Here is a 26,683-nt window from a genome sequence, read left to right as displayed (position 1 = left end):
TAAATTCACATTTGCCTCATCTTGTTATTTTTCTTCCTATAACATTAAAGGAACCTGTTGTCCACATTCATAGGTCTTTATTTTATTCTGGGGAAATAAGCAAGTTCATATTTTGACCTTTATTCTAGGCATTCGTAGACCAAAGGACGAATTCCTGTCCAAACTAAAGCTGGAAAAGCAAATTGGGCCTTCCCCGTGATTCAGGTAGGCATTTATTGGACTTTCTCCTTTTCCTTCTTAGATGAAGACAAACCCTGAAGAGGACAGAGGTCTGTTGCCAGGAGATGACTTTATCGTTCTACCTGAACCCCAGCAGTTGATCTCTGTCTCGTCAAAAGATACCATGAACATAACAATATCCAAATGTTGCTTAACTGTCCTTAATAATCTAGCCAAGGTAAGTTTGATGAGACAGGAGAAAGAACCCTTCCCCTCACACAGTGCAGGTTTCATCACCGTTCCTAAAGTAGTAAATATTGGCTTTATTGTTAGGGCTTCTCGGAAGGAACTGCTTCTGCTTACGACGCCACTTTGAAAGACAGGGCTCCCTTCACTGTCAGAAACGCCCTGGGAATCTCTGTCAGAGTCCACGCCTGCAGAAGCCTCCAGCTTGTGGGATTCCCCAAAAGTGCTACCATTCACGAGATCGGACTTGGTCAGAGCTTAGAACTGGAATATGCAACCTCGGAATCCCGGAACAAAGGAAGGCTTAGCGTTTTACGTCGCCAAGACAGTTCTCTGTTAACTTTGAGCTTTGGTAAGGTTTTGTAGCTCTTCATTGCTATCATCGTGTATTTTGTTTCCCGACCCTATTTTTCTGTTTTATTTTTTTCACCTTTTAAGCACTTGTTATATGTAGTGTATTTGTTGTCAAGTGCCGGGGAAATCAGGAGCTTCAGGTAGTTCAAATGAGTATAAAGATTTATTGCAAGCTTAAGCTCTCTACAAAAACCTGAGCTACTAACGGTCAAGGGAAATGAGCGGGAATTAAGAAGGCTTTCAAGGTGGGCTAGACTTAGAACTCCTGTAGGCAGGCAGGGACTCCTGGTTTATGACACGTTTGACCCCTCCTCTCGGGCTCAGCCTGGTCATCTCCTACATCTGTGTTATAATTTGTGGGTTTCCCCCCCCTTTTTCTGTTATTTTTTTAAAAAAGGAATAATAAATAAATTAAAAAACACAGAGCTTTGGTAAGGAGAAAGAGGTATTTCCAAATGATTGAGAATGATTTTCAGACAAGAACTTTTTAAAATGCTTCCTTTCAAATTAGCATGGTGACAATAAATATTTTATTTTCCTTGTAAGCAGATCAACTTACGTACACTAGCTGTAAGCTTCTGGAACCTGAATTATATAGTTGAGTTGTAAACTAGTTTTATTTTTTGTAAGAAAAAAAGGTGAAGGGATAACATAAAGACAATTGTTTTGATGCAAATCAGGGCCTGAAGGCTACAGTGAGGTGGCAGCTGTTCCCATAGCCAAGCCAGGAAGGAGGCTGCACAGTGTGAGAGCGCCCCAGAGCAGCTCCTCCAATTCGGTCGTGGTGCAGATAGACGCAGAAGAAGGGAACAAAGTGATCACCCTGCGCTCCCCTCTCCAGGTAAATTGTGGTGTTGTGATCCTGCTTCAGTGAGTGAAGTCTTGCACACATTGTGTGTGCAGTGAAAAAGCGATGCTTTCCTGCAGCATTGATCCCATGTGGAGAATCACACTCCTACCAACACTGTCAGGGCAAAGTACTGTATAGAAACAGAGAAGACCCCACTCCCTTCTAGCAGTGGTGATGTTTCCTAGTCGGGTCATGAAATGTCTGCAAGAAAACAGCCAAGCTCAGAGGCCATCAAGAACTCTACAATTCAACCCTGAACTACAGAGATTCTTTTTTATTGGAACGATTAATTTATTCATGTATTATTCATATTCTGCTTTCCATTTCAGATTAAGAACCACTTCTCTGTCCCATTTATAATCTACAAATTTGTTAAGGATATTAAACAATTGAAGCCTTTAGGTGTGTCTCTTCCAGAAGAGGAATTTCATGTTCCATTAGACTCATATCGGTAAATATTTCACTTGTTCAGATACTTAAGCCATTCTCTTTACTGCAAAATATTCCAAGGGTTTGGGCTTTCTTTTTCCCCAATGTCTTCTGCATTCTCTGTGATTGGCTTATTAGATGTCAGCTGTATGTTCAGCCAACGGGCATCTTAAAAGGCCAATATGAACCATCCACAACCTACATATCTTGGCAAGAAGAACTGCACAGGAGTAATGAAGTTATATGTGTGCTTCAATGCCCGGCCACCGATACCAGTTTCCCGCCACTCCTATTGAAAGCCGCGGCCGTGCCCGATGAGCTGAACTTCATTGCAACTCACAAGGAGAACTGGGAGCCGGCCTACATTATCCATTTCTACCCCACGCTTACTCTGCGGAATCTTCTACCTTACTGTTTGCGATACATCCTCGAGGTACGTTAGCCAAGAGGGGCCATGATGTAACTCGAAAAGGCCCAGGTGATTTCAGCGTTCAGTAAATTCCTTCCTTCGTGCCTCTTTTTTTGTGTGTGTGTGTCTTTCTTCCACAAATCTACTTACTGATACTTAACTTTGCCCTGGCTGCCTTTAGCTCTCTCCATCCTGTTGAAAGGGAAATAGTTTTTAGAAGCATTTTAAAAATATGGTGATGAATTGGAGAGCATATTTTCCATTCTTTTTAAAAAGCCCCAACTTCAGTATGTTCTAGGATACAGTTAGCATCTGTAGCAGTCTGGGTGGGTGCACAAGGAGGAATTCATGAGCAATTGTGTCTGAGACAAGTGTAGACCGTCTAGTCCACTGTTTCTCAGCAACTTTCAGAGGGGTGGACTTCAACTCCCAGAATTCCTCAACCAGCATGGAAGTTGAAGTCCACTCCTCTGAAAGTTGCTGACATTGAGAAACACTGGTCTAGCTGAGCTGGAGCATCTCAGCTAGGAATTGTGCTGTAATATTGAAATTCTACCATGGGGGATGAGGCCTACTTCCAATTTCCTGCTCCTGTTTGTTTTTCATACTCAGCCTGAAAAAATTACAGTCATTTTTTACTTCCATACTGTTATAAACAGTATGGTGTCCTCAAGTTGTTTTTGCAATATTTAATTGTTCATTGCAAACATCAATTCTGTCTCAGTGTCCCAAGAAGGGCTTTTCATCCACGTCCATCCTGCCCCGTCCTCATCTTTTCAGGCCGTTAACAGTTTTCAGTGCTCTTTGCAGGGAACAGCAGAGGCCCGCGAGCTGCACGAAGGAAGCACTGCCGATGTTCTTCACTCGAGAATCAACGGGGAGATCATGGAGCTGATCCTGCTCAGATATCAGGGGAGAAACTGGAACGGGCACTTTCATGTCCATGACGCACTGCCGGAGTTTTTCCCGGTCTGCTTCAGCTCAGATTCTGCAGATGTGGCTACGATGGATATTTACATTCATGTCAGGAAAGTCGGCACCCACATGATCCTCTCTGTGTATAGTCCCTACTGGATCATCAACAAGACTTCCCGGGTTCTCCAGTACCGCGCCGAGGATATTCACGTAAAACACCCAGCAGACTTTCGGGACACCGTCTTGTTCTCCTTCAAGAAAAAGAATATTTTCAGTAAAAACAAGGTATGAGGCCAAGCTTCTGTTCCACTTGCCTGAAGAAGTGGGCTCTGTAGCTTTGGTGATTTTCATTAATAGCATCTTTTGCCATTTGGAAAGGTTGGGCTCGACCTGCTTATAAAAATTGCCTGCTTCATTTGGCTAATAGCCCACTGTTGTTTTTGAGGAAGCTCCAATATATTTAATCAGCTTGGTATTGATTTGCCCTCTAGACAGTGCCGGATTAAATGTTTCCTAATTAATTTTATAGCTTTATTTTTTCCTTATTTGGTTTTACTGATTTGCACTTTATTGCAGATTTCCCCCTCGTTTTTCTTAATAGGAAATGAGCAATTTGGACGCTGCTTTGAATGGATCTCAATTTCCTTTGTTTACGCCTGCAGCTATCCAAGTGTGGATCCGCTCTCCCTCGCTCTCACTGTCACCTCAGTGGTGAATTAAAGTTTTTGTCTCTATCTTTTTGGATGGTCAAGAATGTGTGAGGTCTGATTTCTTGCAATTTTCTACACTTACCTCCCCAACAGTCACCACTTGTGGCTTATTGCAGGAAACCTGAAGCATAATTGTAGCTTCGTGATATTAGGAACGGACATGTCTGATTTACAGAAAGAAACTCCAAGTCCGTTTGTCTTCCCTTTTGTCTAGATCCAGCTGTGCGTCTCAACCAGCACCTGGTCGAGCAGTTTCTCCCTGGATACAGTAGGAAATTCTGGATGTGTGAAGTGTCCAGCCTTCAACATGGATTTTCTGGTATGGCTGGCTTCCTGCACTTGCTTCCTGCTTTGACTAATTGCTGTTGTTTGTTCCAGCCGTAGGTAATAAAATCCTTGCCCTGTTCTTCTCTCAATGGATGGGATGGGGTGATTCTTGGTCAGGAGAATCAGATTCCCTCATCCTGGCAGTGCGTGGCCAAAGCCATCCCTTCTTCTTCTTCTTCTTGTGCCATATCTGTTATCGGACGTTGGCGATCATGTTGGCGATGAGTCTTCTTGAAAAACACAAACTAATATCATTCTGCAGGTTGGCGTTACTATTAAAATGAGCAGCTTCAATCTGACTCGGATCATCACTTTGATGCCATTCTATACCATAACAAACCTGTCTTCCTTGGAGCTGGAATTTGGAGAAATAGGAGCTGATGGATCGTTTCCTACTAATAAGTGGAATTACTTCTCGCCCTCAGAGGTAGTATTTGAAGGCTGGGTTTGTCAGTTAAGCTAGCTTGCTCTTAATGTCATGTTTTTTGAAACAAGGGCTTATTTTTAATTCATCTGAGTTTTTAGTTGTAAAACATAGTTGCAATGTTAGCAGTTCAGTGGCCAGCAGCATGACTTGAAAGGAGTTCTATGGTTAAGAATGATCATTGCTTATTATTGCTCTCTGATTTAATCTGAATTGTTGGTTGGGACACTAAAGCAGCACATTCAGCTGGAGATCAAAGTGGCAATGATTGTCTTGATCACCAAACTTCACAACCTTCATCTACGCCTAATGTGGAATTTGGAGTGCCGTGTTCTCGGAATATCTAGAGGGCTCCAGGTTGGAGAACGTGCCAACTCCAACTTCTTACAAGAAATTAATAAAAACAATTGGCATCCTTATTTCCTTACCTAGCCCTGTTCCCTTTTTTCTGCTAGTGTGTTGCATTTTGGCCTGAAAGTCCATCTGGCAAGCTGTGCATCAGAGTGAGTGGCTCCGAGCAATTTTCCAGACCCTTCTTCTACAACCGACAGGACAACGGAACATTGCTGAGCCTGGAAAAGTTGGTAAGATTGCAGATACCTTTGTTCTTCTCTTTTAGGGCATGGAGAGCGACCTGAGGTCCTGGCATGCATAGCTCCCTGGCCTTGTTGGTGGGAGTCATGGGCCACAGCAACAGCAGGAGGGGGCTCCCTGCACTTCCGGAGCTGCAGGGAAACTGCCAAGATGCATTTAGAGCACCACTTCTGTTCCTTCCCACAGAATACGGGCATCCTAGTGGACGTCAGCATGGCTGAGCATTCCACTGTTATCAACTTCTCCGATTATTACGAGGGGGCTGCCCCTGCATTGGTCATTAATCATACATCATGGGCGACTCTGAAATACCAGCAGAGGTAGGTGAGAAGGCACCCACGTCTCTCTTGACCTGTTATCTTCAGTTGTAGAGCACGGTCATCCCATGAATTTCGCATTTGTGTTTTTTAATCCATGCAGCGGCCTGCAGGAAGTGATGGAACTAAAGCCGAAGGAAGTTAGATTGTTCGTTTGGGCAGATCCTACAGGGATCAAAAAATTAAATTGGGACTATGCACAAAACATAGGAGAACTCGATCTTCTTAAGGTAATCTGTATAAAAAAAAAACCCCTGTCAATGTAGCACTTCCACTGCAGTGTTTAACTTATAGCAGTCTCAGTCTCTGTATGCTCCTTCCTTCCTTCCTTCCTTCCTTCCTTCCTTCCATCCTCCCTCCCTCTCTCCCTCCCTCCCTCCCTCTCTCCCTCCCTCCCTTCCTCTGGAAATAGCATTTAATTTTTGAATCCTAAAGCCTCATGGTCAATATATTCATTTAGGCAGCTCATTATTTTAGAGCCTAGCAACTCATTTTCAGCAATATTTAAGTGATGTTACTGCCTTCAATTCCTTTTCCTTACTAATCAGCCAGTGACTATTTTTAAATTAAAGGATTCACTATTTTAACAAAATAGTACGCAAAGGCTTTGTGTTTTGCTGATTACTGTCTTTCACCTTGCTGCTCCTTTCCTGCCAATTCAGGATGAATGTGGGCAGTTTTCGTACAACGCCAACACCCCCATCCACTGGGTCTCTTTCCTGGATGGGCGGCAGAGGGTCCTGCTTTTCACGGAAGATGTGGCGTTGGTGTCCAAAGCGAGGCAGGCGGAGGAGATGGAGCAGCCTGACCAGGAAATCAGCATCGCTCTCCAGGGCCTCGGACTTTCACTGGTCAACAACAAAAGGAAACAGGAGATCTCTTACATAGGCATCACCAGGTAACGTTGGTTGGCAGGAAGCTGCAGGCGCCTTTTGGTGCAAAGCATTAGCCAGTCATGTTTCTCTGATCAAATGCCCATTTTAGATTCCTTTAATATAAAAAAAGCTGCTGAAGATAGATTTGGGAGGTTTTCCTTTGACTATTAAGTGACATTCAGTCTTAGTTGCATTGCAGAGAAGCTACAGTATCACCAATTTAGAAATTAAATAATTAAGAGAGATTTCCATTAATGACATGCAACGTATTTTCCTGTAAGGATTTATCTTCTTATTCTCCCTTTTTTTGCAGTTCAGGCATTGTTTGGGAATTGAAACCAAAGCAAAGATGGAAGCCTTTTAACCAGAAGCATATCAACCTCCTGGAACAGGCTTATCAAAGGCATCTCTCTGCGCAGGGCATGGAGCCTTCTGGCTGGATTAAAATCAACAACAATTTTGAGGTATGTTGGAGCCACAGATGAAGGTCAAACCCTCCAAGTGGCAGATATACAGCTGAGCCTAAGATGCTTGGTAAAATCTCTTCTTTATGACTATCCGCTCCCTCCCAGAAGTGAGAAACACTTCTAGCCGGTTCTTGAGTTGTGGGGTCCTTGCTGCTCTCTCAGCTCAGTGATTTCCTTGCAGACATTTCATTACCAAACGGGTAACACCATCAATGCTAGGCTAATGCTATTCCTGAGTTTATGGCAGGGCATTTGGAAGTTGAGAAACACTGTGTTAGATTCTGGACAACCAAGAGCATATGCTAGCATTTAAGGTTTGTTGAATAGCAGTAGAATCAAGATTAGTGAGGCTTGACTCTGAGCTCCTGAACAGTGCCTGACCTGGACCTTGAAGAAATAGGATGGGCAGCAATAGGATGGGAAGAAGATTTTCAGCGGATCTATTTCACTATTTCTCAGAAATCTCGTTTTGGACTGAAATATCCTTGTATCTCTGGGCATGGAGTGAGGGGCAATACATAATAGGAGTTCTGTATCTATATTTTCTATTTTCAGATAAACTTTGATAAGTTGCCTATGGAAATGCGCCTTCCATTCAAATGCATAATCAAGCGAGACTTTCTATCGGCCATCCAAATTGAATTCAAACAGTCAGCGCATCAAAAGAGCTTACGGGCTCAGTTATATTGGCTCCAGGTACGTGTCTTTGCTTTTAGAGAAGGCTAATCTCTCCCCGGGGATTAAGAGGCTGGGCTTCTTAAAGATGATTGCCGTAAGGCCTGCCAGAGTCCCTTATCGCTATACTTATCCACTGTATTTATCCACTATATTCTACCCCAGCTCCTAGAAATTCACTTCGTGATGTTCCTGAAAGAGAAAGGACAATAAAAATGTTACAGTTGTATTTTGTAGAAACATTAACATCACAATTTTCTTCTCAGCAAACCCTTTAATCTGTTGTCACGGGTCTACTGTCTAGTTTGTTAACATTTTTGTTAAATAGATGCTGGCACCTCCTGCCTGCAGAGCTACTTGTTTAGACTGGTTAATACTCTCCATATATCCCTGTTCTCCTCCTTTGAAGGTGGACAGCCAGCTCCCCGGTTCCATGTTCCCGGTGGTGTTTCACCCTGTGGCTCCTCCCAAATCCATTGCACTTGACTCAGGTGAGGTGAATTTTTAGCACCAACTGACCAACTAACTCAGGGGTGTCCAGTGTTGGTAACTTTAAGACCTGGGGACTTCAACTCCCAGAATTCCCCAGCCAACAATGCTGGCTGGGGAATCCTGGGAGTGGAAATCCACAGGTCTTAAAGTTGCCAAGCTTGGACATTCCTGAACTAACCAAAGCAGGCAAAATGGGCATTCAATTCATCCCTCTCTCTCTCTCTTTTTAACTTAGAACCGAAACCTTTTGTTGACGTCAGCATCATAATTCGATTTAATGAATTCAGCAAAGTGTTGCAGTTCAAGTAAGTAAATTATATTCAGCAATGTGTGAAACATGCATCATATCTGTCTGGTTCCCAGCTAAAACAATGACACATTCTTCACATTCGGAGAACAGGCAAAACAGTCCACTGATTCCATATTTGTAGCTTTTGGCGTAATGTTCAAAGATGACTTCTTCCACAGTTCTGTCTAGAAGACGAGAAATGTGGTGTCTGATTGTAGCCAGCAGGTTCTCACAGAGAAAATCTCTGGGTGGGGGTCCTTCCTGCTTTCCCCATTCTAGAGTTGCTCTCCTGTAGGTTTCCTATGTCAATTATGATTTCTTTTTGCCAGGTATTTCATGGTTCTTGTCCAGGAGATGGCTTTGAAGCTAGATCAGGGATTCCTAGCCGCTGTGATTGACCTCTTCACACCAGCCACAGACCCGGAAGCTGAAAAGCAGAAGGTAATCACGACTGAAGAAGTTGGCATGTCTCCGTCTCTACCTGGGAGGGATGTTTGAAAAACTAGAGGGATTAAAAAGAAAAAGGGAAATTACCCTTTTAAAAAAGCATAAGCCTAGGCACCAAAAGGCTTGAAAATATTAAGTAAAGAAGTCTCAATAAACAAATGTGAAAATGTGTAAGGTTTGTGCTTGAACCCAGTTGAGGATACCTGTTCAAACTTATTTCTGTTTTAACAGGCTGGGTTGATAGAGAAAGATATTGATGCTCTGAACACAGAGTTGATGGAGTCCTCCTTGACTGATGTATCCACTCTTAGTTTCTTTGAACACTTCCATATTTCTCCACTGAAGGTATGTTTTCAGACAGTAGCAGCTCCTCCCCCAAAAGGGGGCTGCACACTGATCCCCTCCCCCCGGCACAAGGCAGTTGCAGGACCATTGAAAGGGCCGAAGCATTTGCCCAAAGGCCTTCGATTTGTGTTGGAGCTTTGAGATTTGCAATTTGGCCCAAGTGCCAAGGCCTTAGCGCCAAAAGCACTTATTCCCTCCAGTGAGCACTGCCTGAGATTTCCCCCCCCCCCCAGGAGAACTACACATCCCCTTCCTCATTTTCCTGCTTTACATCCTTACATGAGCCCAGCAGGGAGAAAATGGCTTTGTGGCATTCTGGCACTGCTTCCATATATGGTAAACTTTAATTTCTTTCTCCATTAGCTAGCTAACTAGATGGAAGAAAACATCTCTTGGGTTAATTTGGAATAATTTGTGGAACCTGCCTTAAATTCTGTTTGTTTGTTTTTACACTTTTGAGCCTAATGCCTTGTTTTAGAGGATCACAAATTCCATAATTTGCTTTTCATTATCACGGCCCTAATAGATGTGGAAGGCATTATTTCTAGTTCTATTTCTCCCTGTCCCCCAATATTTTAGAAATGCCTTTTTATCAAATAGGCTTGCATTTAAATTTCTTAAGTTCTGTGCAGAAATGCTAAATTGAAAATTCAGCAGAATATGCCTTACGGAATTCTTTGATTCCCTCCTCAATTTAATAAAATGCTAGCTTTGAAATACGGTTGATGTTGAACTTTTTTGAAAGGAGACTGGGTGAATATGAAACTTTGGCAGAAGTAAACCCATGAAAAAGCTGACAGAAATGAGTTAACTGAAAACTCAATAGTTTTTTTTTTAAGTATTTAAATGAATCCTGCATTCAGCAAAGCTTAATAACTAACAGTGGCTCTCTTGTTGTTGTTGTTCAGTCGCTCAGTCGTATCCTATTCTTCGTGACCCACCACAGCGTGCCAGGCCCCCCCTCCCCCCCTGTCTCCCAGAGTTTGCCCAGATTCACGTTCCTTGCATCAATGACCCTATCTCCTCCTCCGCCGTCCCCTTCTCCTCTTGCCTTCCATTTTTCCCAACATCAGGGTCTTCTCCAAGGAGTCTTTTCTCTCGTCCCATTTGGTGGCCCAAGTCTTTGAGCTTCAGTGGCTCTCTTAAGCGCCACTTTCTCTCTTGCCAGCTGCATCTAAGCCTTTCCTTGGGCTCCGGCACCGAAGCGTCTGAGTCGGGCCAGGGCGACATGATCGCCATCCATTCCGTCAATCTGCTCCTGAAGAGCATCGGAGCCACCCTGACCGACGTGGATGACCTCATCTTCAAGTAAGGGGCTTTGGGGTTCATCTCAGGAGGCTCCTGGGAACAGAAGCAGCCCAGGGACCTCCCGGTGGCTTGGACCATTTCTCACACCCGGCAGGGTCTATATACACATGGATTCCTATATTTCCTGGGCTCTGTGCTGCTCCTGTCAGTCCACATTTGGAGTAGCAAACAGACCCATTCGATAAATAAGGTTTAAAAAATCCATACACAACAACATGAGAATTACACTGCCCTTCCAAGGCAGAAGATACAGACTCCATTTAAATCAAGTCCCAAACCAGGGATTAGATTTCATAATGTATCTATCCACAAAGCTGGGGGAGGTGATAGCTTTTCTAAAATGCAGCCCTGAAGATCTCGGGTGGGATTTTTAGGTCCCTGCAGATGACATTCCCTGCAAGGAAGGACCAGGAAGGAGCTCCTGCCTGCCCAGTCCAGACAGACAGTTTGCTCCCAGAGACAGACAGACAGACAGACCTGAGCCATGAGGGGTTTCAAGGTGACAACCAGCATCTCGTCACCCTTCAGACATGCCTTAGACAGTGAACCTTTGCAGGGCTGATCACCTCCCCTTTCCTTGCCATCACGTCTGTCGATCCTGGGGCTTGCTAGCAGGGAAAAGAATTTATCACACACGCAAATATCCCACGCTCTTAAATGGTGAGGAATGTCAAGTGAAGCCTCTTGTCTAAATCTGATTTTGACCCACGATCTGCTCCCTGGAAAGCTTGTCAACTCAGCTGGGTTTTGGTAGAATGGGACGAAGATAGTCTGCCCCATAGAGTAGATTCTGTAAGATTCCGTAAGATTCTTTAAATTCAAAAGAGTAGATTTCTAAGCAACGGGTAGCCCTTGTTCTTCATGAGGTTGCTTATCTGCTGCTTTCAGGCTTGCTTTCTTCGAAATCAAGTATCAGTTTTACAAGAGAAACGAATTGCTGTGGAGAGTCATTGGCCATTACAGAGGGCAAGTAAGTTGGCCCCTCCCTTCTTCTCCCTCCCCCTCCCCCCATTAACCCCACGGTTTCTCTTTTGATTGAGAATCCCTCCTCCATTCACTCTGCTCCTCTCCTGCTTTCAGGATTTGCCTGTGTATAATTTCAAACACTCCTTTTTTGTGCTCTTTTTTTCCCTTTAAAGTTCCTGAAGCAGATGTATATCCTTGTGTTGGGGCTGGACGTGCTGGGCAACCCCTTTGGCTTGATCAGAGGCCTTTCGGAAGGGGTGGAGGCCCTTTTCTACGAGCCCTTCCAGGTACGGCATCAGAGCAGAAAATCCTGGAGCCTGGTGTCTGGGGAGGTGCCTTCCCACCCCAGCAAATCCTCCTGCCCAAATGCAGTTTTAAGAGAGCCCTGAAGACAAGAATAAACCACGGGGGGGGGGGGGGGGGGTATCCATCTCGGCTCTCCTTCCTGACTTCCATCAGGGCTGCTGCCAGTTGGGCAAAAGGGATCAGGATGTGAAATGCCCTGAAGGCTCCTCTCCTCCTTTGCCTTCTCCATGGGTGCTCCAGCAAGGAGCACATGCGACAGCCATGGGGTTTTAAGTAACTTATTTCAAGGGTTCAGCTGCTGTCTGAGCCCTCCACAGCCACAATCAGCAAGAGCACACTGAACGCTTGGCTTGGCTCTCAAAATCCGCCCGGGGCTTCTCTTTAGGGAGCCGTCCAGGGACCCGAAGAGTTTGCCGAGGGGTTTGTGATTGGCGTGAGGAGTCTTCTTGGCCACACTGTCGGTAGGTGGGGCACCTTCAGTGGGTGGGTGGGTGACCTGGAGGAGCTTTCTTGAGCTGCTCTCCACCTGCGGCAGGTGAGTGTCCCTAAGCTCCCCCTTGGCTTGCAGGTGGCGCAGCAGGCGTGGTGTCCCGCATCACTGGCTCGGTGGGCAAAGGCCTGGCTGCCATCACGATGGATAAGGAGTTCCAGCAGAAGAGACGGGAGGAGATGGGGCGCCAGCCGAAGGACTTCGGGGACAGCCTCGCCAAAGGCGGAAAGGGCTTTCTGAGGGTAGGATGTTTTTTAAGATACTCCTTGGAATTCTGGGTTTTTCCCCCTACTATATTAAATTAGCTCCACCTCCAATCCATGTTGCATTTGTTGCATTTTCTCCTGCTTCTTAGTAAAATCCATAGGCCACCTACCAAAACAACGGAAATAGAACTATTAATTATATGCAGTAACATTGTGTTTTGATAGTTTTCAAGTGTATTTTCTGTTAGGCGTTTCCTTGACAATTTGGGGACAAGACGTACCGTCCCTCTCCGTGACCTTCATGCGTGTGTGGGTGAGGGTGGCGGGAGAGCCCGTTCCAAGGTGGGGATTGAGTTATTTTTCTCCAGAGAGCAAGCTGTGTACAAATCGCCTTCAATGGCCCAAGTGAAAGTGGGCAGTGATGTAGAATGCAATTAGAATTTTTAACACTACAGCATTAGCACCTTTTTCTGTGCACCAGAGTTTTCAAGACATGTCAGAAACGTGAAACTAGGTTGAAATTCCTAGGCCGTGTTTGGCTTCTTCTGCCGAGCCAGACGGTGGCCCAGGAGGCCTCCTGGAACTCGCAGGCAAAGGTTGCAGCCTTGAGAGGCTGGATGATCTCCTGCCACGCAGGGCTGTGATGCCTCTGCTCTCCGGGGCGTAAGCCGATTCCAGGCAGGCCGGCTGGATTCATGGAGGTACTCCTAGAACTGACATCCACCCTTCTCCTAGCTAATACGACAAGCTAGTTTCTCAAATTATAATCTCTTTTTTTACAGACTGGCTGTGTTTCTTGGCAGGCTTTAGTATCAGAATTTCTGGTTCTGATGAATCGTTTTAAGATGCAAATTTGAGTAGACTAAATCCATTTTAGCCTTGAATTTCCCAAAGTGGAGGGTTGTGGTGAAATTAATGTGACACTTTGCCATTCCAACCTGCAATTCCATCTTTTCCCCCCCTGCTTTCTTTAAGGGAGTTGTCGGCGGAGTAACTGGGATAGTCACAAAACCTGTAGAAGGTGAGTTCACTGGAGTTAAGGTAATTCTCACAGAATTCAAGCAGCATATAAATGGTAGCAATGTTAGTAGCTGCTTTGCGGCAGGTTCCGTTTAAGAGTCCCTGATTTGAGTCATTACATGAAGTGAAACAATGCTAAAGAGTGAGATGTCAAAGAGAAAGCCAACGTTTCTTGCAGATGTCCTGAAATTAAAGTGCTTTGAATTTAGTGGCACTGTCTGCAGTCAGAAAAGGCCACCCTGTTTTTCTCACTCTTGATCCCGAAAGGTGCCAAGAAGGAGGGCGCGGCGGGCTTCTTCAAGGGCATCGGGAAGGGGCTGGTCGGAGTGGTGGCCCGCCCAACCGGGGGCATCATCGACATGGCCAGCAGTACATTCCAAGGGATCCAGAGGTGAGCCCAGCAGCCCTGTGGAGGTGACTCCCCAGGCCTCATTTTTCAGAAGGAGGCAGAGGCAGCCTCGCTTAGAAATCAGCATATGAGAACCGGACCCGGGTGAGAAGGAGAACATGGGCACACCCACGCCGCACGTCCTCTCCTTTGTTGTGTGAATGGGGCCTTTCGGCGCAGAGCAGCAGGCTGCCTTCTGCTAGCAGCTGCTCCCCGAAAGAGATTCTGGAATGGAGTCTCTCTGGAATGGGCCGTAGAATAATCCGAGGCGATGGATCTTTCCAGCAGTCCCCCACTAGAAAGGACCTCCTTTCCTCTCTCCTCATAGGGTGGCCGAGTCTACCGAAGAAGTCTCCATCCTGCGCCCCCCTCGTCTTATCCGCGAAGACGGGATTATTCGGCCCTACGACCGAGGCGAGGCCGAAGGTTGTGACTTATTTGAGGTACAGCGTTCAAATGTGGCTGCCTAGATTTGTGTGTGTGTGTGTGTGTGTGTGTGTGTGTGCGTGCATGAAGGGGTGAGTGCAAGCAGTTCCTGTTGCTTTTGTGGACGTTGACTGTGGGGACCCCTTGCCGAAATTGTTCTTTTTTCCTCTTGTTGTGCGGTCTTTGAACTTGGGTCGCACCCCTTGCTAATGTTTCTTCTTTCTCCCTTTCTCCTTCCATGCATGCCCAACCCCGGCTGGACCCACGGAATCACCTGTTTTGCTTCTCTTTTCCTGACTAACTTAACCATCTTTATCTGCCTTGGTTTGATTGAAATGGAAAGACTTAATTCCAGAGACATCCACGGTTGAGCCTTTGCATATTGTTAATACCAACTTCTGATAGTCTCCACTTCAAAGGACAGGGCAAATATTTCTCAGTGCTAAAAGTAGTGAGCTGCTAGGAAAGGGAGCTCAGGACAGGAAGCGGCTGGAGAGCGAGATGATGGGAAAGGAGGCCAGGAGCCGATGGGATCCCCTGTGGGGATGAGACCCTCCTTCCTCAGTTGTTTGCACTTGAGACCAAAGACATTTTGGGGAGAGTTATTGCAGAACATCATTTTATAATAGGCAAAGAGGAGGGTGGGGGTCTCTGCCTGAGGGTCTTATGAAACCACTGGGTTGCAGACATTTTGGGGGATAATGAAAAAAGGGACACACATCTTCCCCCCGAATATGTGCTAAATCCGGTTAATATTGAGAGCGAGGGTGACTGCTCTTTGGAACAGCACCAGCTGCCCACACAGAGCAGAAAACTGCCCCCCTGCCCTTCCCTGGTATGGAGGTGCTTTCCCTTGCAATGGAAGAGAAGCCTTAGGTTTCTCAACAATGTTTTTCTCCTCATCCCCAAAATAAAGCGAGTTCTTGGTAATATTTCCTGCTTCATATTGGTGTTCAGTGTGTAATGTTGCAAATGTGTACATAATGCTATGCACTGGTGAATTAAAAAAAATTTGTACCTAAACTTGTGAGAACCTTTTTTGAAGGTGGGTGACCTTTGTATCGTCTGCTACTTTCCCTGAGAATTGGGCCCCTGTTTTGAGAAGGGGTGGATAGTCTGAGGTTGCCTTTCAGATAGAGAGAGCTTCAACACCCATTTTCCCTAGCCAAGATAGCCAGTGAGGAAGAGGTCGTGGTCCTAAACATCTGGATGGGAACCTCACTGCCAATGCCAGCTGCAGGGGAGGGCAATTGGGCCTGACCTCCTGTTTCCTCCGAGTGCCATCTTTGAATTTTCATGGGCAACTTTTGTTCTTCTCTCGTCAGCCCATGTTGGTGCTCCCTTCTCCCTTCCCTGCTCTGCTCTCAGCCGGGTCAGGACTGAAGGCCTCCAGGTAGTCTCAGTTGAGGCTCCACTTGAGGCTGCATCTCAAATGGGCTCCATTAGCAGCACCTGTAGGGAGGAAGGTCAGTCCAGGACAAGCCAGTTGTGCCTCCTGTAAGAGTTTGAGCCTTGCAGCTCTAATCTAATCCAAAGCATTTTTACTCCCGCTCCAGAACTCCCACATCAAGAAGCTGGAGGCCGAGAGTTTCCAGCACTATTGTCCACTTCCAGGAAGAGGAAAGACCTACATTGTGGTCACCAGCAGGTATGGCCTTCAGTGGGTGATTTATACGTGAGGAGAGCAAAGAGGTTCGGTTTAGTTTCCCTTCTGCCCTGTGCTAGATGCTCCAGCTGAGGAGCCTCACCCATCTTCTCCCTCTCGGTCCTCCATTATGTTGGCATCACACAGGCAAAGCAGGTGCTTTGCAATTAAGCTGAGCCTCCCCACAAGTAGAATTGGGGCTTTCCTGGGGGGGGGGTGCTTTCTACATTTATTCTTTAGTGGAACCGAGATTGTTTCATTCAAGTTAAGATGCTTTGGTCTCGGACACGTTGTGGATTGTTTCTTCTGAAAGGGAAGTCCTAAAGTACCTTTCGGTCCCTCTAGGAGAGTCCTCTTAATAAAAGAAGTGGAGATCCTAGGTCACATCACCACAGACTGGGATTACCTATATGAAGATTTTACACGGCCACCCAGTACAGATGAGAACCTCCTGCAAATCTTCGTTAAGGTAAGAGAGTCTGATCTCGGCATAATAAGTCTGACCAAAACAGCCCTTAACAGCCCCAAACTCTTACGAATCAGCAAACAAGCTCGCTAGAGTAATGCAAACCCAGAACCAAAACCTTTACTGTGTTTCAAGGATATATTTTAAATCAACTCTGTGGCATTGATTTTGGCTAGTTGAGTGGTAGATTAATGCTGCATCTCCTTTTGTGAGCAAAGTAATAATTTTACTCCTTAAAATAATAAGGAGCTCAATCTGCGTTTCCGTTGTTCTCAAGGAGAGACCGAAGTCCATCCTGCTCTCTCATCTTCATGAACGTAAGACATTACTGGGAAAATGTGCTCCTTTATGCACTTTCATGAAAACATTTGCCCTAATAAAAGTCTTCAAAGTATCGGAAGACTCTCTGGGCAAAAACAATAAAGGGGTTAACTTTGGATGTGAAACTGTTCCAAAGTGAAATCGGGTCAATGCAGAAATATATTTTGGTTCATTTTCTGACACATATTTGAATATTTAAGCGTTTTGTGCCATTTCTAACAGGATAAAGGGATACTGCCATTCTCCAAAAAGGAGACTTCGGGACAAGAATTAATAAAGAAAATCCGATTCCCAGATGCAACTACCGCAAAGGTGAGCCCCCCCCCCCCCAGCATTCAGCTGAAGGGTCAGTTTGATGCTGGCTGCCCTGGCAGCGCTTGGTCTTTGCCTTTGAAAGGTTATTTCAAAACTTCCTGAGTGAAGTTTTGTACGGTGGGGTCTAATGCCTCAGATTAGCACATTCATGTCCCGTTTGGTCTGCAACCTTTCTAGGGCAATTTCCAGGGGAATCGGGTTTTTCTACCCTCCACATTGAAGATTAGTTTTTGATTAATTAGAATAAGAGGAGAAAAATGCCCTTTTTGGTGCCTGAGGGATGACCCTTGCCTCTCTTGGTCGCTATCCTGGTCACTTCTGACAGTGTCTTAGCAAGGGGCTTGGGTTGGTGAGCATCCAAGTGTGGAGTCTTGCAGGCAGAAAGGCCGTGGCCTTTCCTCAAGGGTTCTGAATGTAGGTAGTCCTCAGGTTACAGCTGAAATGGAGCCCTGCTCCTCACAGTTGTAACTGGGGATGGTCCTAAAATGGGCTACGGGCATGGTTTTGCAGAAAATCGGATATGAATGCCAGTTTTCAGCAAAACAGACATAAAACATGGCCACGTGACGGAGTCACAGTTAATGGCTGTGTACGCAGCCCAGTTGCCGAGTGCCCAAAGTGCGGTCATGTGACCATGGGGTGGGTGAGCACCGGAACTTTGAATTTGAATTGTAAATACTCCCCAGGTAGTAGGTCTGTTGGAACTTTGAACAGTCACTAAGCTGCCGGTCGTAAGACGGCCACACGCAACACTTCCTGGGTCATTTTCATTGCCGCCCCGATTGTGCCAACTCTCGGTTGAATCTGGGTTTTTGCAAGAAAAGGGTGCCGATTTTTTTCAGCAAAGGGTTCTAATCACTACGTTCTGCCGCTTTGCAGAGGATGTGTCAAGCCATCGACGAGGCTGAAGCCAGCAGGCACCAGCAGACCTTGGTGAAGCAAGCCTCTCTGAAAAGACGCATATCCAGGACATGATTGGGACCTGGCCGGGGGATGGGGGGCTTCGGCTCAGGCCTTTGGGGGAACAACCTGTGCCTGGTTGACCCTCCTTGTGGAAGTATTCAGCCCCGGTCTCAGCTTTCCTCTGTCTAGATTTCAATCGGTTGTGGGCGTGCTTCTAGAAAATCTTGACAATCAAGACCCCAAAGAAGAAATTCCGAGATTCCTTCTGCTTTAAATTTAATAAATGAATCAAAATTCATTTCTACTGCCTTCGACAGAAAATACGCTTCCCGTGAATCAGGTCTATTCAGAGAAGAGATTTTTTTAATGCAGAAGATTCGCTTTTCCTCACAGTCCAAGGACTTGGTGGAGGGAGTCCCTCGTCCAGTTGTAATCAGGGACAGACGTTCTTTCTTCATGCTGGTCAGTAAAGAATGCCTAATTACGTGAACTACTCTTATTTAGATTTATGTGATACAGAAATGTTTGGCTTAGAACACAATTCTCTTTTAGGAATGTCCTGCACATTTCCACTAGATTCTCTGGTGACAATATACAGTATAGAAAAATGCCCAGACTTAAAAGAAAGAACTGACTCCGGGTCCCAGCCCGTTGCAGCTCCACTGCAGCACCAAACCCAAAGGTTGGAAGCGCACTTTCATCACCTCCGACTGACTCCCAGCTCCTTTTTCTCTTCCCCTAATGCCAAATCCAGCGAATTTTAGGTTGGGCTTCAGAAACACCCAGGTGCTTGCCAGGGATCGGGCCCTGGGTGGTTCAGCCGCTCTGGGAGAGACTCCTCCGTCTGTGCTCCGGCGGCTGAACTATTCCTGCCCAGGTCCTCTTTGGAGGCAACGTGGTAAACTTGGGCTTTTTATACACGCAGGCAATTCTGCTTAACATTCAGTATTTCTTAAGCCCAATTATTTGTTTTTGGGTGATGCTCTCTTTTTGCACACTTGTTTTAGGAAGCACCTTCATACTCATAACATGCTAGTATTCACAACAACACGGCCAGAACTGGTTAATGAGCTACGTTTGTAGTCTCAGCACATCCAATTTACACTCCAAAATAATCCTTCAGCACCAAGGAGTTTGCAACAAAGATACAGATTTATATGCCAGCAGTTACAGTCAAATTATGGCAGAGTCACTGCCTCAAGCAAAAACACAACACCACAAATGATGTTATTTACAAAGTAATAGGAGCAATGCCTAAATAATATTAGGGTCTAATTTAGAACTGTAAATGAGGCAGACACTATTAGGGCTAGGTCAGAGTTAACAGGTAGACAAAGTCACCTAGTTCACTCAGGGAATTTGGCTGTTGGTCACATAAAGTGTACTATCTGTGTTTACTTTTGTTACATATAATATACTGCCAAATAAAAATATTTTATATGCAACTCTTTCTGTGATACTATCAAAGAATGTTAATTGTGCTGCAGAGTTCACTCCACCTGCAAAGGGATGCCTGTTGGAGTCATCAGTCAAACACTCGGAAATTGGGTTTGATTGCTTTCCACAAGATGGTAGCATTTCCTTATTTTTACAACTGATACTTCAGCCTTTCTGTCGTATGTTAAGAACAAGTTGCATAAAGCCACAATGCCTAAGTGTAATAGTTAACAAAACTTCACTTCTTGTGAGTGCACATGGACATAACCTGTGTCTGGTCTTTCTTCAAAAGAGCCTTTCCTAACTTCAAAAACGTGGCACGCTTAGCACTGATAGAAGAATTGTTTGGTTTTATTCCTGGACTTTTGTTGTTTGTCAAGTTTAAAGGCTGAGAAATAATATATGGTATATTACTGAATCAAACTTAGAAGTTGTGCAAACATTTTAAGGAAGGAAGGAAGAAATAGAAAAGTCATTGATGTAATACAGATAGATTTTATTTTTATAAAACAGACCTTTGACTCAGCTGATGAAATTGTTTAGTGATAAGATGATAGAATTTGTAAAGCTGGCAAGCAAATGAAAAGTAAATGAATCCTGGCATCTATTTTTACTTGTAACTAACTTCAGAAATAATTCAAGAGGGATGGGCACATAATAACTATTAGCCATGCTAGCCAACTAAATTGCACAGCCTGAATGCCAGCTGTTTTTCACAGTTTAAAAAAATGCCCGTCTCTGTGAGTTCCCAGAGGCTACTGCTAAGAGACCGAGAGGGATAAAGTTCAAGGCATTGGCTGCTGTTTGAGGAATGGGTTCTCTGAAGCAACCTGTCAGCAGCTGCCCTCACCCACAAGGCTGCAGAAACCCGGTGACCCCATTCGAGACACCTGAGCAGGTACAATCGGCCTGGTTTGCCAACAGCACTGGGATGCTTGGTATGACTGCACTAATCTCTGAGCCGCTCTCCCTTCGTAGGAACTCTTCTTGAAGACCTCTTCGCATCTAAAACATTCATAAATATTCAGAGGAAGTGGCGTGGACTGCGGGGTCTCGAAAAATGAGTCTCAGTTCTGGTGCAGCAGCCTGGAGACCTCCCGTGCATTTTCATCACTTGCAGAAATAGATTTTTACTTCATATGAAATGCAAAGTGCCAGAGAACCACTTGGGCAGCATTTGGTATGTTTACATGGCCGCGTAGCCTGAGTGCTCTACCGGGGAAAAGGGGCAAAAGGAAGCAGGACGATCACCCGTGTTTAGTCTGTTCAGACAGACCGATGGGATAAGCTTCGAGAGGACAGAGCCACTACGGGCTTCTTCAGTAACCAACGTCTTAGTCTTTGAACTGTCCCGGGATGCTTTGGCACCCTGTGTTTTCTTAAAGGGGGGGGACAGGGGAAACGGGTCAGGCAGCTGAATATTCATAACACCAGCTCTTCTTAAGAAGAAGGCATGCCTTTCCAAGGCGTGCAGGTAGAGGCTGTGAGGTAATTAGTTGCCTAATGTATTATGCATGCTTTTTGGGATCCAGGAGGTGAGCTGGATCATCAAGGTGGAATCCAGGAGGTGAGCTGGATCCTCAAGGTCACGGTTGCTTGGATGGAGGGCACGGATGGGAGGGCCTTTCATAAGTAAAGTTGTGCTGGCTGCAGTCGCAGGCCCACATTTTCACAAGAGTTCTGGAACCGGAAATGTATGTTTAAAAGTTTTCGGTCCCGACAGTGTTTAAAATCCAGGGATAGAAATTGTTTTGTATGTTCAATGTCAAGATTTTTTACATCCTTTTCTGAAGAAATATATGAACAATAATTAATAATGTTAAGTTTACACCTGTTTATACGTCATGCCTCCCAACAATCAATATTTAGCATAATTTCTTCAGAGGTTCTCTGTAAACTTCTCAGACAGAAAGAAATTTGGGAAATGTAGGCCAGGTGGGGGAAGACAGAGTTGGGACATGTGTGTGTTGCAAAGTGTATGTAATGCAAAGGGCTGCACTAAATTAAAAATGCATTTTTTAAAACATCTCATTGCCACGATGGGAATAAAATGCTGGATTAAATACGTTTTGGTCTGTTGCAACAAAGCCCTAGTGTTCTTAAATAACGTGGTCTGCAGTGTCCAGCACAGAAATTTGGATTGGGATTGTAATCCAAATTGTGATGTATACATTTTAGTATGTACCTACTTCAATATATTTCTGATTTGCTACCAAAACATCCTTCCAGATGGCTGGGTCATGTGAAATGGAAACCTGTTTAATAGTGATTTTATTGCTTATTTTCAATATTGGTGGCTTCTGAAAACTGCCTGTCACCACTGCTTTTCTTCTCCCAAGTTCACACTTCCATCTCTCGGTGCTGTGATTCACCCTGCCCGTTGGCTATTACAGAACTGGAGAAAGGAGAATTAGACTTCTCTTCAGTTTTGGGCTCCGGGGAAAACAATATTCTTCTGTCATTTGCTAAACTAGTCCCAAAGTGGCTCAGGCAAAGCTTCAGGAGCCTCTCTCCAATTAAAAGCCAAAAGACTTGGTGACGTCTCCCCTCTAACAAGGCAGCCAAGCCAGGACCTTGGTAATCTCAAGAAGAAAGGGAAGAGGCTGGTGCCTAGCCCTGGGCCTGTTGGAACACCCAAGTTTTAATGACTGTTATAGTGGTCTTTCCACCTGTGACACCTTCATATCCATCTTCATTTTTGGATTCTTCTCAACGAGACAATGATGAAAGACCTCTTCCCCAGCTCCAGCAAGTGATCAATGGCAGCTGGCACTTGCCATTGTTTACCGCACCAACTGGAGGCTTGGGGCAGATCCGGGAGCACAATAGCCTCCTGTGGGCCCCACTTTGCTTTGATCTTCTCCTGCCTCAAAGGCAATCCATTTTTATTAGTCCCTTTTGGTGACCCCCACAAAGATCAATCATGCTCCCGGAGTGCAGATGACATCTGCGTGTCCTTGCAGTTCAAGAAGATTGGGCTGGAGCAGTTGTGATGGGAAAGGAGGAGTTGGACTCCTAATGTGTTGCTTATTATGGGTCGATCTTTTTCTTTGTACTGTGGGCCAAACCTCAAAATCTGCCCGTGTACATGGGCAATTAAGTTCTGTCTTCTCACAGACCCCTTCCATGACCATCGAAACAGATGGTGCTTTACTTGGGCCAGTTTGAGAGTAGAAAAGCTGGGATTCAGACTCTCTCTCTCTGTCTTGTCCCTAGGCCAACAATGTTTGATCTTTTTTGACACTTCCTGTTCTGAGCATGGGTGGCTTTGTGTAAAAGTAAATTATTTGCAAGCTGTAATTTTTCAAATATGTCAAAAGAAATTCCGAGCAAGTCTCTTTTCTTTTGCTAAGAAGGCAAGAGGTGCAGAGTAATATTTGGCTAAAAGTCCTTTTGTTGAAAAGGGCTGTTTTAACTTCTATTAATACATTGCATCTGCCCTAATGTTTAGCATGCCAGCCTTTTTCTTAACTTTGCAATGTTGGAAATGACTTCTGAGCCATGTTGTATCCTTGCCTGCTGGCACTGCAAGCAAATCTTTCTAGTTTGGGACTTTATGCAGCTGTCGGGAGAGAGGAATGCCCAATGTAAGCTTTCTGAGCTGAAGAACAGTTCAGTTAAGCTTCTTATGTGCATTTCTTCCCTAGAAGAAAGGCTGCTTTCTGTGTACTTATTTTTAAATTTCTCCTCCATATAGTGAATTGCCTGGGAAATGTGATGGGTTGGCAGTTTCAGGGCTGCGAGCTGTCCATTAATCCAGAGAAGAGAGTTTAATAAACTGCAGATCCTCTTTGAAGTCAGTTGTCTCCTCCAGACCTGAGGGTTCAACTGGAAACGGAGCCATCTCTGCATCCTTCCACCTCCCATCCATGGTGGGCAAATTAAGCTCTCTGACCTTTGCCAGTAGAGAGTAGAAGATGAAGGGATTGGTGCTTGCTTGGAGCTAAAGGGGAGGGCTGGGCTTTTTTTTGGAATTTATGTTTCTTTCTCTCTCTCTCTCTCTCTTTAGATGGCCTAACCCATGGCAATCTTTGGGAAAATCTTGTCTGACCATCTTTTTTATAATAATTTTTCAAGAAAGGTCACAGAATTCAGTGCTGAATGCAAAACCTCCATACTCTCTAAAGTTCTGAGGCAAAACTCCTTTGCCCGTTAGTCAAATTATTAAGATAATGTGACAATTGCTAAAAAGATAGTCAGGTAAATAACCTTAAAATGGAATATGGTGAGTAAACAGTACGTGATCTTTAAACACATTGTCCTACTTCAAATATGCTGCAAAAGTTTTTCCCTTCAACAGCAGGATCAGCATTTCCGAGCGCCCTGGGCTTTGCCTTTAGCTAGAGATTATTCACTTACTGACATTTATCCTGCAAGTGATTCAAACCTGTCATCAGCGCAAAGTTGCTCCTAAATTGTGAAGTTAGCAAAGGAAACCTGCCTTTGTGAAGGGGATAAAAATGGGTGCCGATCATGCCAGGGTGGAGAGAATTGGGTTCAAATCCTCTTGGAAGAGACCTTGAAGTCTCTGTCTTCATTTCATGTGTCAAATGAAATTGGATCCTTGGAAGGGCAGGGATCATGGGTTGTCCATTGGTCATCACAGTGGCCCAGGATAGTAGCTGCTGGAAGGCACCAAAGTCAACGGCTTTCTTGCTTAGGTCTGGGCTTCCCAATCTTGGCAACTTTAAGAGGTGTGGACTTCAACTCCCAGAATTCCCCAGCCAGCCCTGGAAAAGTTGAACCCTATAGCTGTGGTGATGGAGGATCTGGTGCCCAAGACTGATGGAAACATTAGGCTGAGTCTGCATCAAACATGGCTGCAATTATACTAGAGTGGTGATTTTTTCCTCCCATTTGCTTCTTCTCACGACTCCTGCTCAAGGCCCTCAAGGGAAAGGACGTTAAAGCATCTTCGCAGTGACTGCGTGTGCAGAGGCCTTTGGCACCAGCTCCAGCTACCTGGGACAACACCAAAGCTTGCTGGGTTGGAACTGAACCATCTGGTCCCCAGGTTAGCGAAAAATGGCAAAAAATAAATGTGAATGACACTGGAATTACGAGCAGGTCAAGAGACCATCATTAGCTCTCCATTTTGATTGTCTCTGGTCAGTAATCTTTCATCAGCAAAGACTGAGAAACCCATCCTAAAGTGGTCACACGTGATTGACACATGCTTTCAAACAGGAACACAGACCAGGTATTTCTGCCTGAACTTGGTTTCACCTTCATCCTTCGCTCAGGTGCTGCTTGCACTTGTGGAAGCCGGTCTGCTGTGGCCGGAAGGTACAAAGTCCTCTGGCATGCAGATGGCCTTGTGGTTGCTCTTTCCAACCTGCCTCAGCTGACCATCTCATCCCAGTAGGACCAGCTGTTCCACTCATTTTGGGGCCGCAATACCTGATTGCTTATTCTTTTCTTTTTCCTTGTGGCCAAACATAAATCCTTGTTTTTCCAAGCAGGCCTATGGTTTCATCCACCTGTGTTTGCCTTGAGCGACTATAACCTCATGCCAGATTTTCTTCACTTTAGGTAGCTATAATTGCATCAAGGTTTGCAACCTGTTGACAGAAGAGCTGAACAGGTGTTTCTTAGGTGTTGCAGGACCGTTCCTCTGGGTGAAGAGTGGAAGCCAACATCTATCTCGGCAGACCTTTCTAAACCACTATAGCTGGAAGGAGTTGTCAAAACAGATATTTGTTTCACACATAAGGAGAGACTGCAAAGAAGCACCCAATTGATTAGAATATTCCTACTGTCTTTTGCTGTTAAAGAATCACGATTTATTGGTAATGTCGGGTTAGTCAGTGACCAGCCCCAGTCCCAGCTGTAAACAGGAAATAATGAAGGATAGTCCTTTGGGGTGATTTGGGGGGTATTTTATGTATCCCAACCTCTCTGGTTTTGTGCCAAAAAGGTAGTTCAGCCTCGTTGCTTTTAATAAACCTCAGAAGAAATCTTTCTGTTCTAGAAAAATACAGTCTTGGATTCAAGCTACACCTCTCTCCATCCAGAATATCTATACAAAAGGAGACCAAGATAGGAACAAGAAAAGTTCTATTTGGAGAACCATCTTGCAAGAAGGAAGCTCAGGGAAGTAAAAAGGTAGAAGCTCTTGTTTTGCTTAAAACATTTTCTGTGCTGACTAGTCCTTCCTGTTCCTCTCAGGGAAACCTTTTGTGAACAACGAGGGGTCCTTGGTGGTCTCTGAGCTTGGTTGTTTCCTTGCAGATGTTTCCCTTTTAATGAAAGGTAAAGTCCCTTTTAATTTACCCACATCAGAATAGCCTTGTGTAGCTGTGCTGTGCCCCGAAGGAGGGGAAGTAGGTACCTCACTTATTTAGGTTTACAGTCCGGCAAGGGGCAAGTGAGTGTGAACAGAATAACAGAGTTGGAAGGGACCTTGGAGGTCTTCAAGTCCAGCCCCCTGCTCAAGCAGGAGACTCTATCCCATTTCAGACAAATGGTCATCCAGTCTCTTCTTAAAAACCTCCAGTGTTGGAGCACTCACAATTTCTGGAGGGAAGCCGTTCCACTGATGAATTGTTCTCACTGTTAGGAAATTCCTCCTTTAGTTTCCATCCATTGCTTCTTCCCTTTCAGTGCTTTGGAGAATAGGTTGACCCCCTCTTCTCTGTGACAGCCCCTCAAATATTGGAACACCACTATCCTGTCACCCCCAGAATGCCAGAAGGCAGAGTGACCCAGTGGTGAGGAGTCAGGACTCTGCTCTGGGATGTGATACAAATGGCACTTCGCCCTGGAGCAGGAGAAATGCAAAGCCTGAAATCCTCCCCTGCTGAGCACCCTGGGTGTAGTGCAGTGGTTCTCAACCTTTTTAATGCCGCGACCCCAACCGGTTGTAAGTCGAGGACTAAACCGGTCGTAAGTCGAGGACTAAACTGGTCGTAAGTCGAGGACTAAACCGGTTGTAAGTCGAGGACTACCCAACCGGTCGTAAGTCGAGGACTTTCCCTGCCCGGGAGCGCCACGCATGCGTGGTTCCGCCCCCTGCGCTGGCCGAGGCGTAGCTGGCAAGCGGCAGAGACGGAGCAGGCCGACCACCAGCTGGCCCAGCCCAAGGGAGGTAAGGCACCCGCCGAAAAAGGGGAAAAAAATGGCGGACAAAAAAAATGGCGGACAAAAAAAAATGGCGGACAGC

The 26,683-nt window shown here is 45.3% G+C and overlaps 1 protein-coding gene across 1 annotated transcript in view; it reads left to right on the top strand.

Moving 5' to 3' along the window:
* The window catches only part of VPS13C (vacuolar protein sorting 13 homolog C), a 49,408-nt gene extending 29,890 nt beyond the window's left edge, over positions 1-19,518 (top strand). Inside the window, exons 56-85 of the mRNA XM_029283146.1 lie at positions 242-397; positions 493-757; positions 1,440-1,600; positions 1,939-2,060; positions 2,177-2,471; positions 3,258-3,647; positions 4,287-4,391; positions 4,662-4,826; positions 5,279-5,407; positions 5,604-5,737; positions 5,838-5,964; positions 6,397-6,632; positions 6,923-7,073; positions 7,632-7,772; positions 8,161-8,242; positions 8,479-8,548; positions 8,862-8,973; positions 9,211-9,324; positions 10,493-10,632; positions 11,521-11,602; positions 11,772-11,885; positions 12,290-12,365; positions 12,473-12,636; positions 13,576-13,621; positions 13,888-14,011; positions 14,337-14,451; positions 15,991-16,082; positions 16,425-16,548; positions 17,089-17,178; positions 18,061-19,518. Of these exons, the coding sequence (XP_029138979.1) occupies positions 242-397; positions 493-757; positions 1,440-1,600; positions 1,939-2,060; positions 2,177-2,471; positions 3,258-3,647; positions 4,287-4,391; positions 4,662-4,826; positions 5,279-5,407; positions 5,604-5,737; positions 5,838-5,964; positions 6,397-6,632; positions 6,923-7,073; positions 7,632-7,772; positions 8,161-8,242; positions 8,479-8,548; positions 8,862-8,973; positions 9,211-9,324; positions 10,493-10,632; positions 11,521-11,602; positions 11,772-11,885; positions 12,290-12,365; positions 12,473-12,636; positions 13,576-13,621; positions 13,888-14,011; positions 14,337-14,451; positions 15,991-16,082; positions 16,425-16,548; positions 17,089-17,178; positions 18,061-18,156 (4,218 nt within the window). The 3' untranslated portion in view covers positions 18,157-19,518. The remainder of the gene's footprint in view (positions 1-241; positions 398-492; positions 758-1,439; positions 1,601-1,938; positions 2,061-2,176; positions 2,472-3,257; positions 3,648-4,286; positions 4,392-4,661; positions 4,827-5,278; positions 5,408-5,603; positions 5,738-5,837; positions 5,965-6,396; positions 6,633-6,922; positions 7,074-7,631; positions 7,773-8,160; positions 8,243-8,478; positions 8,549-8,861; positions 8,974-9,210; positions 9,325-10,492; positions 10,633-11,520; positions 11,603-11,771; positions 11,886-12,289; positions 12,366-12,472; positions 12,637-13,575; positions 13,622-13,887; positions 14,012-14,336; positions 14,452-15,990; positions 16,083-16,424; positions 16,549-17,088; positions 17,179-18,060) is intronic.
* The last annotated feature ends 7,165 nt before the right edge of the window (positions 19,519-26,683 follow it).

Source organism: Protobothrops mucrosquamatus, unplaced genomic scaffold, assembly GCF_001527695.2.
Source record: "Protobothrops mucrosquamatus isolate PMUCROS unplaced genomic scaffold, P.Mucros_1.0 scaffold27, whole genome shotgun sequence".
NCBI lineage: Eukaryota > Metazoa > Chordata > Lepidosauria > Squamata > Viperidae > Protobothrops > Protobothrops mucrosquamatus.
Note: the sequence above shows the minus strand (reverse complement) of the source record. Positions and strands in the feature narration are given on the sequence as shown.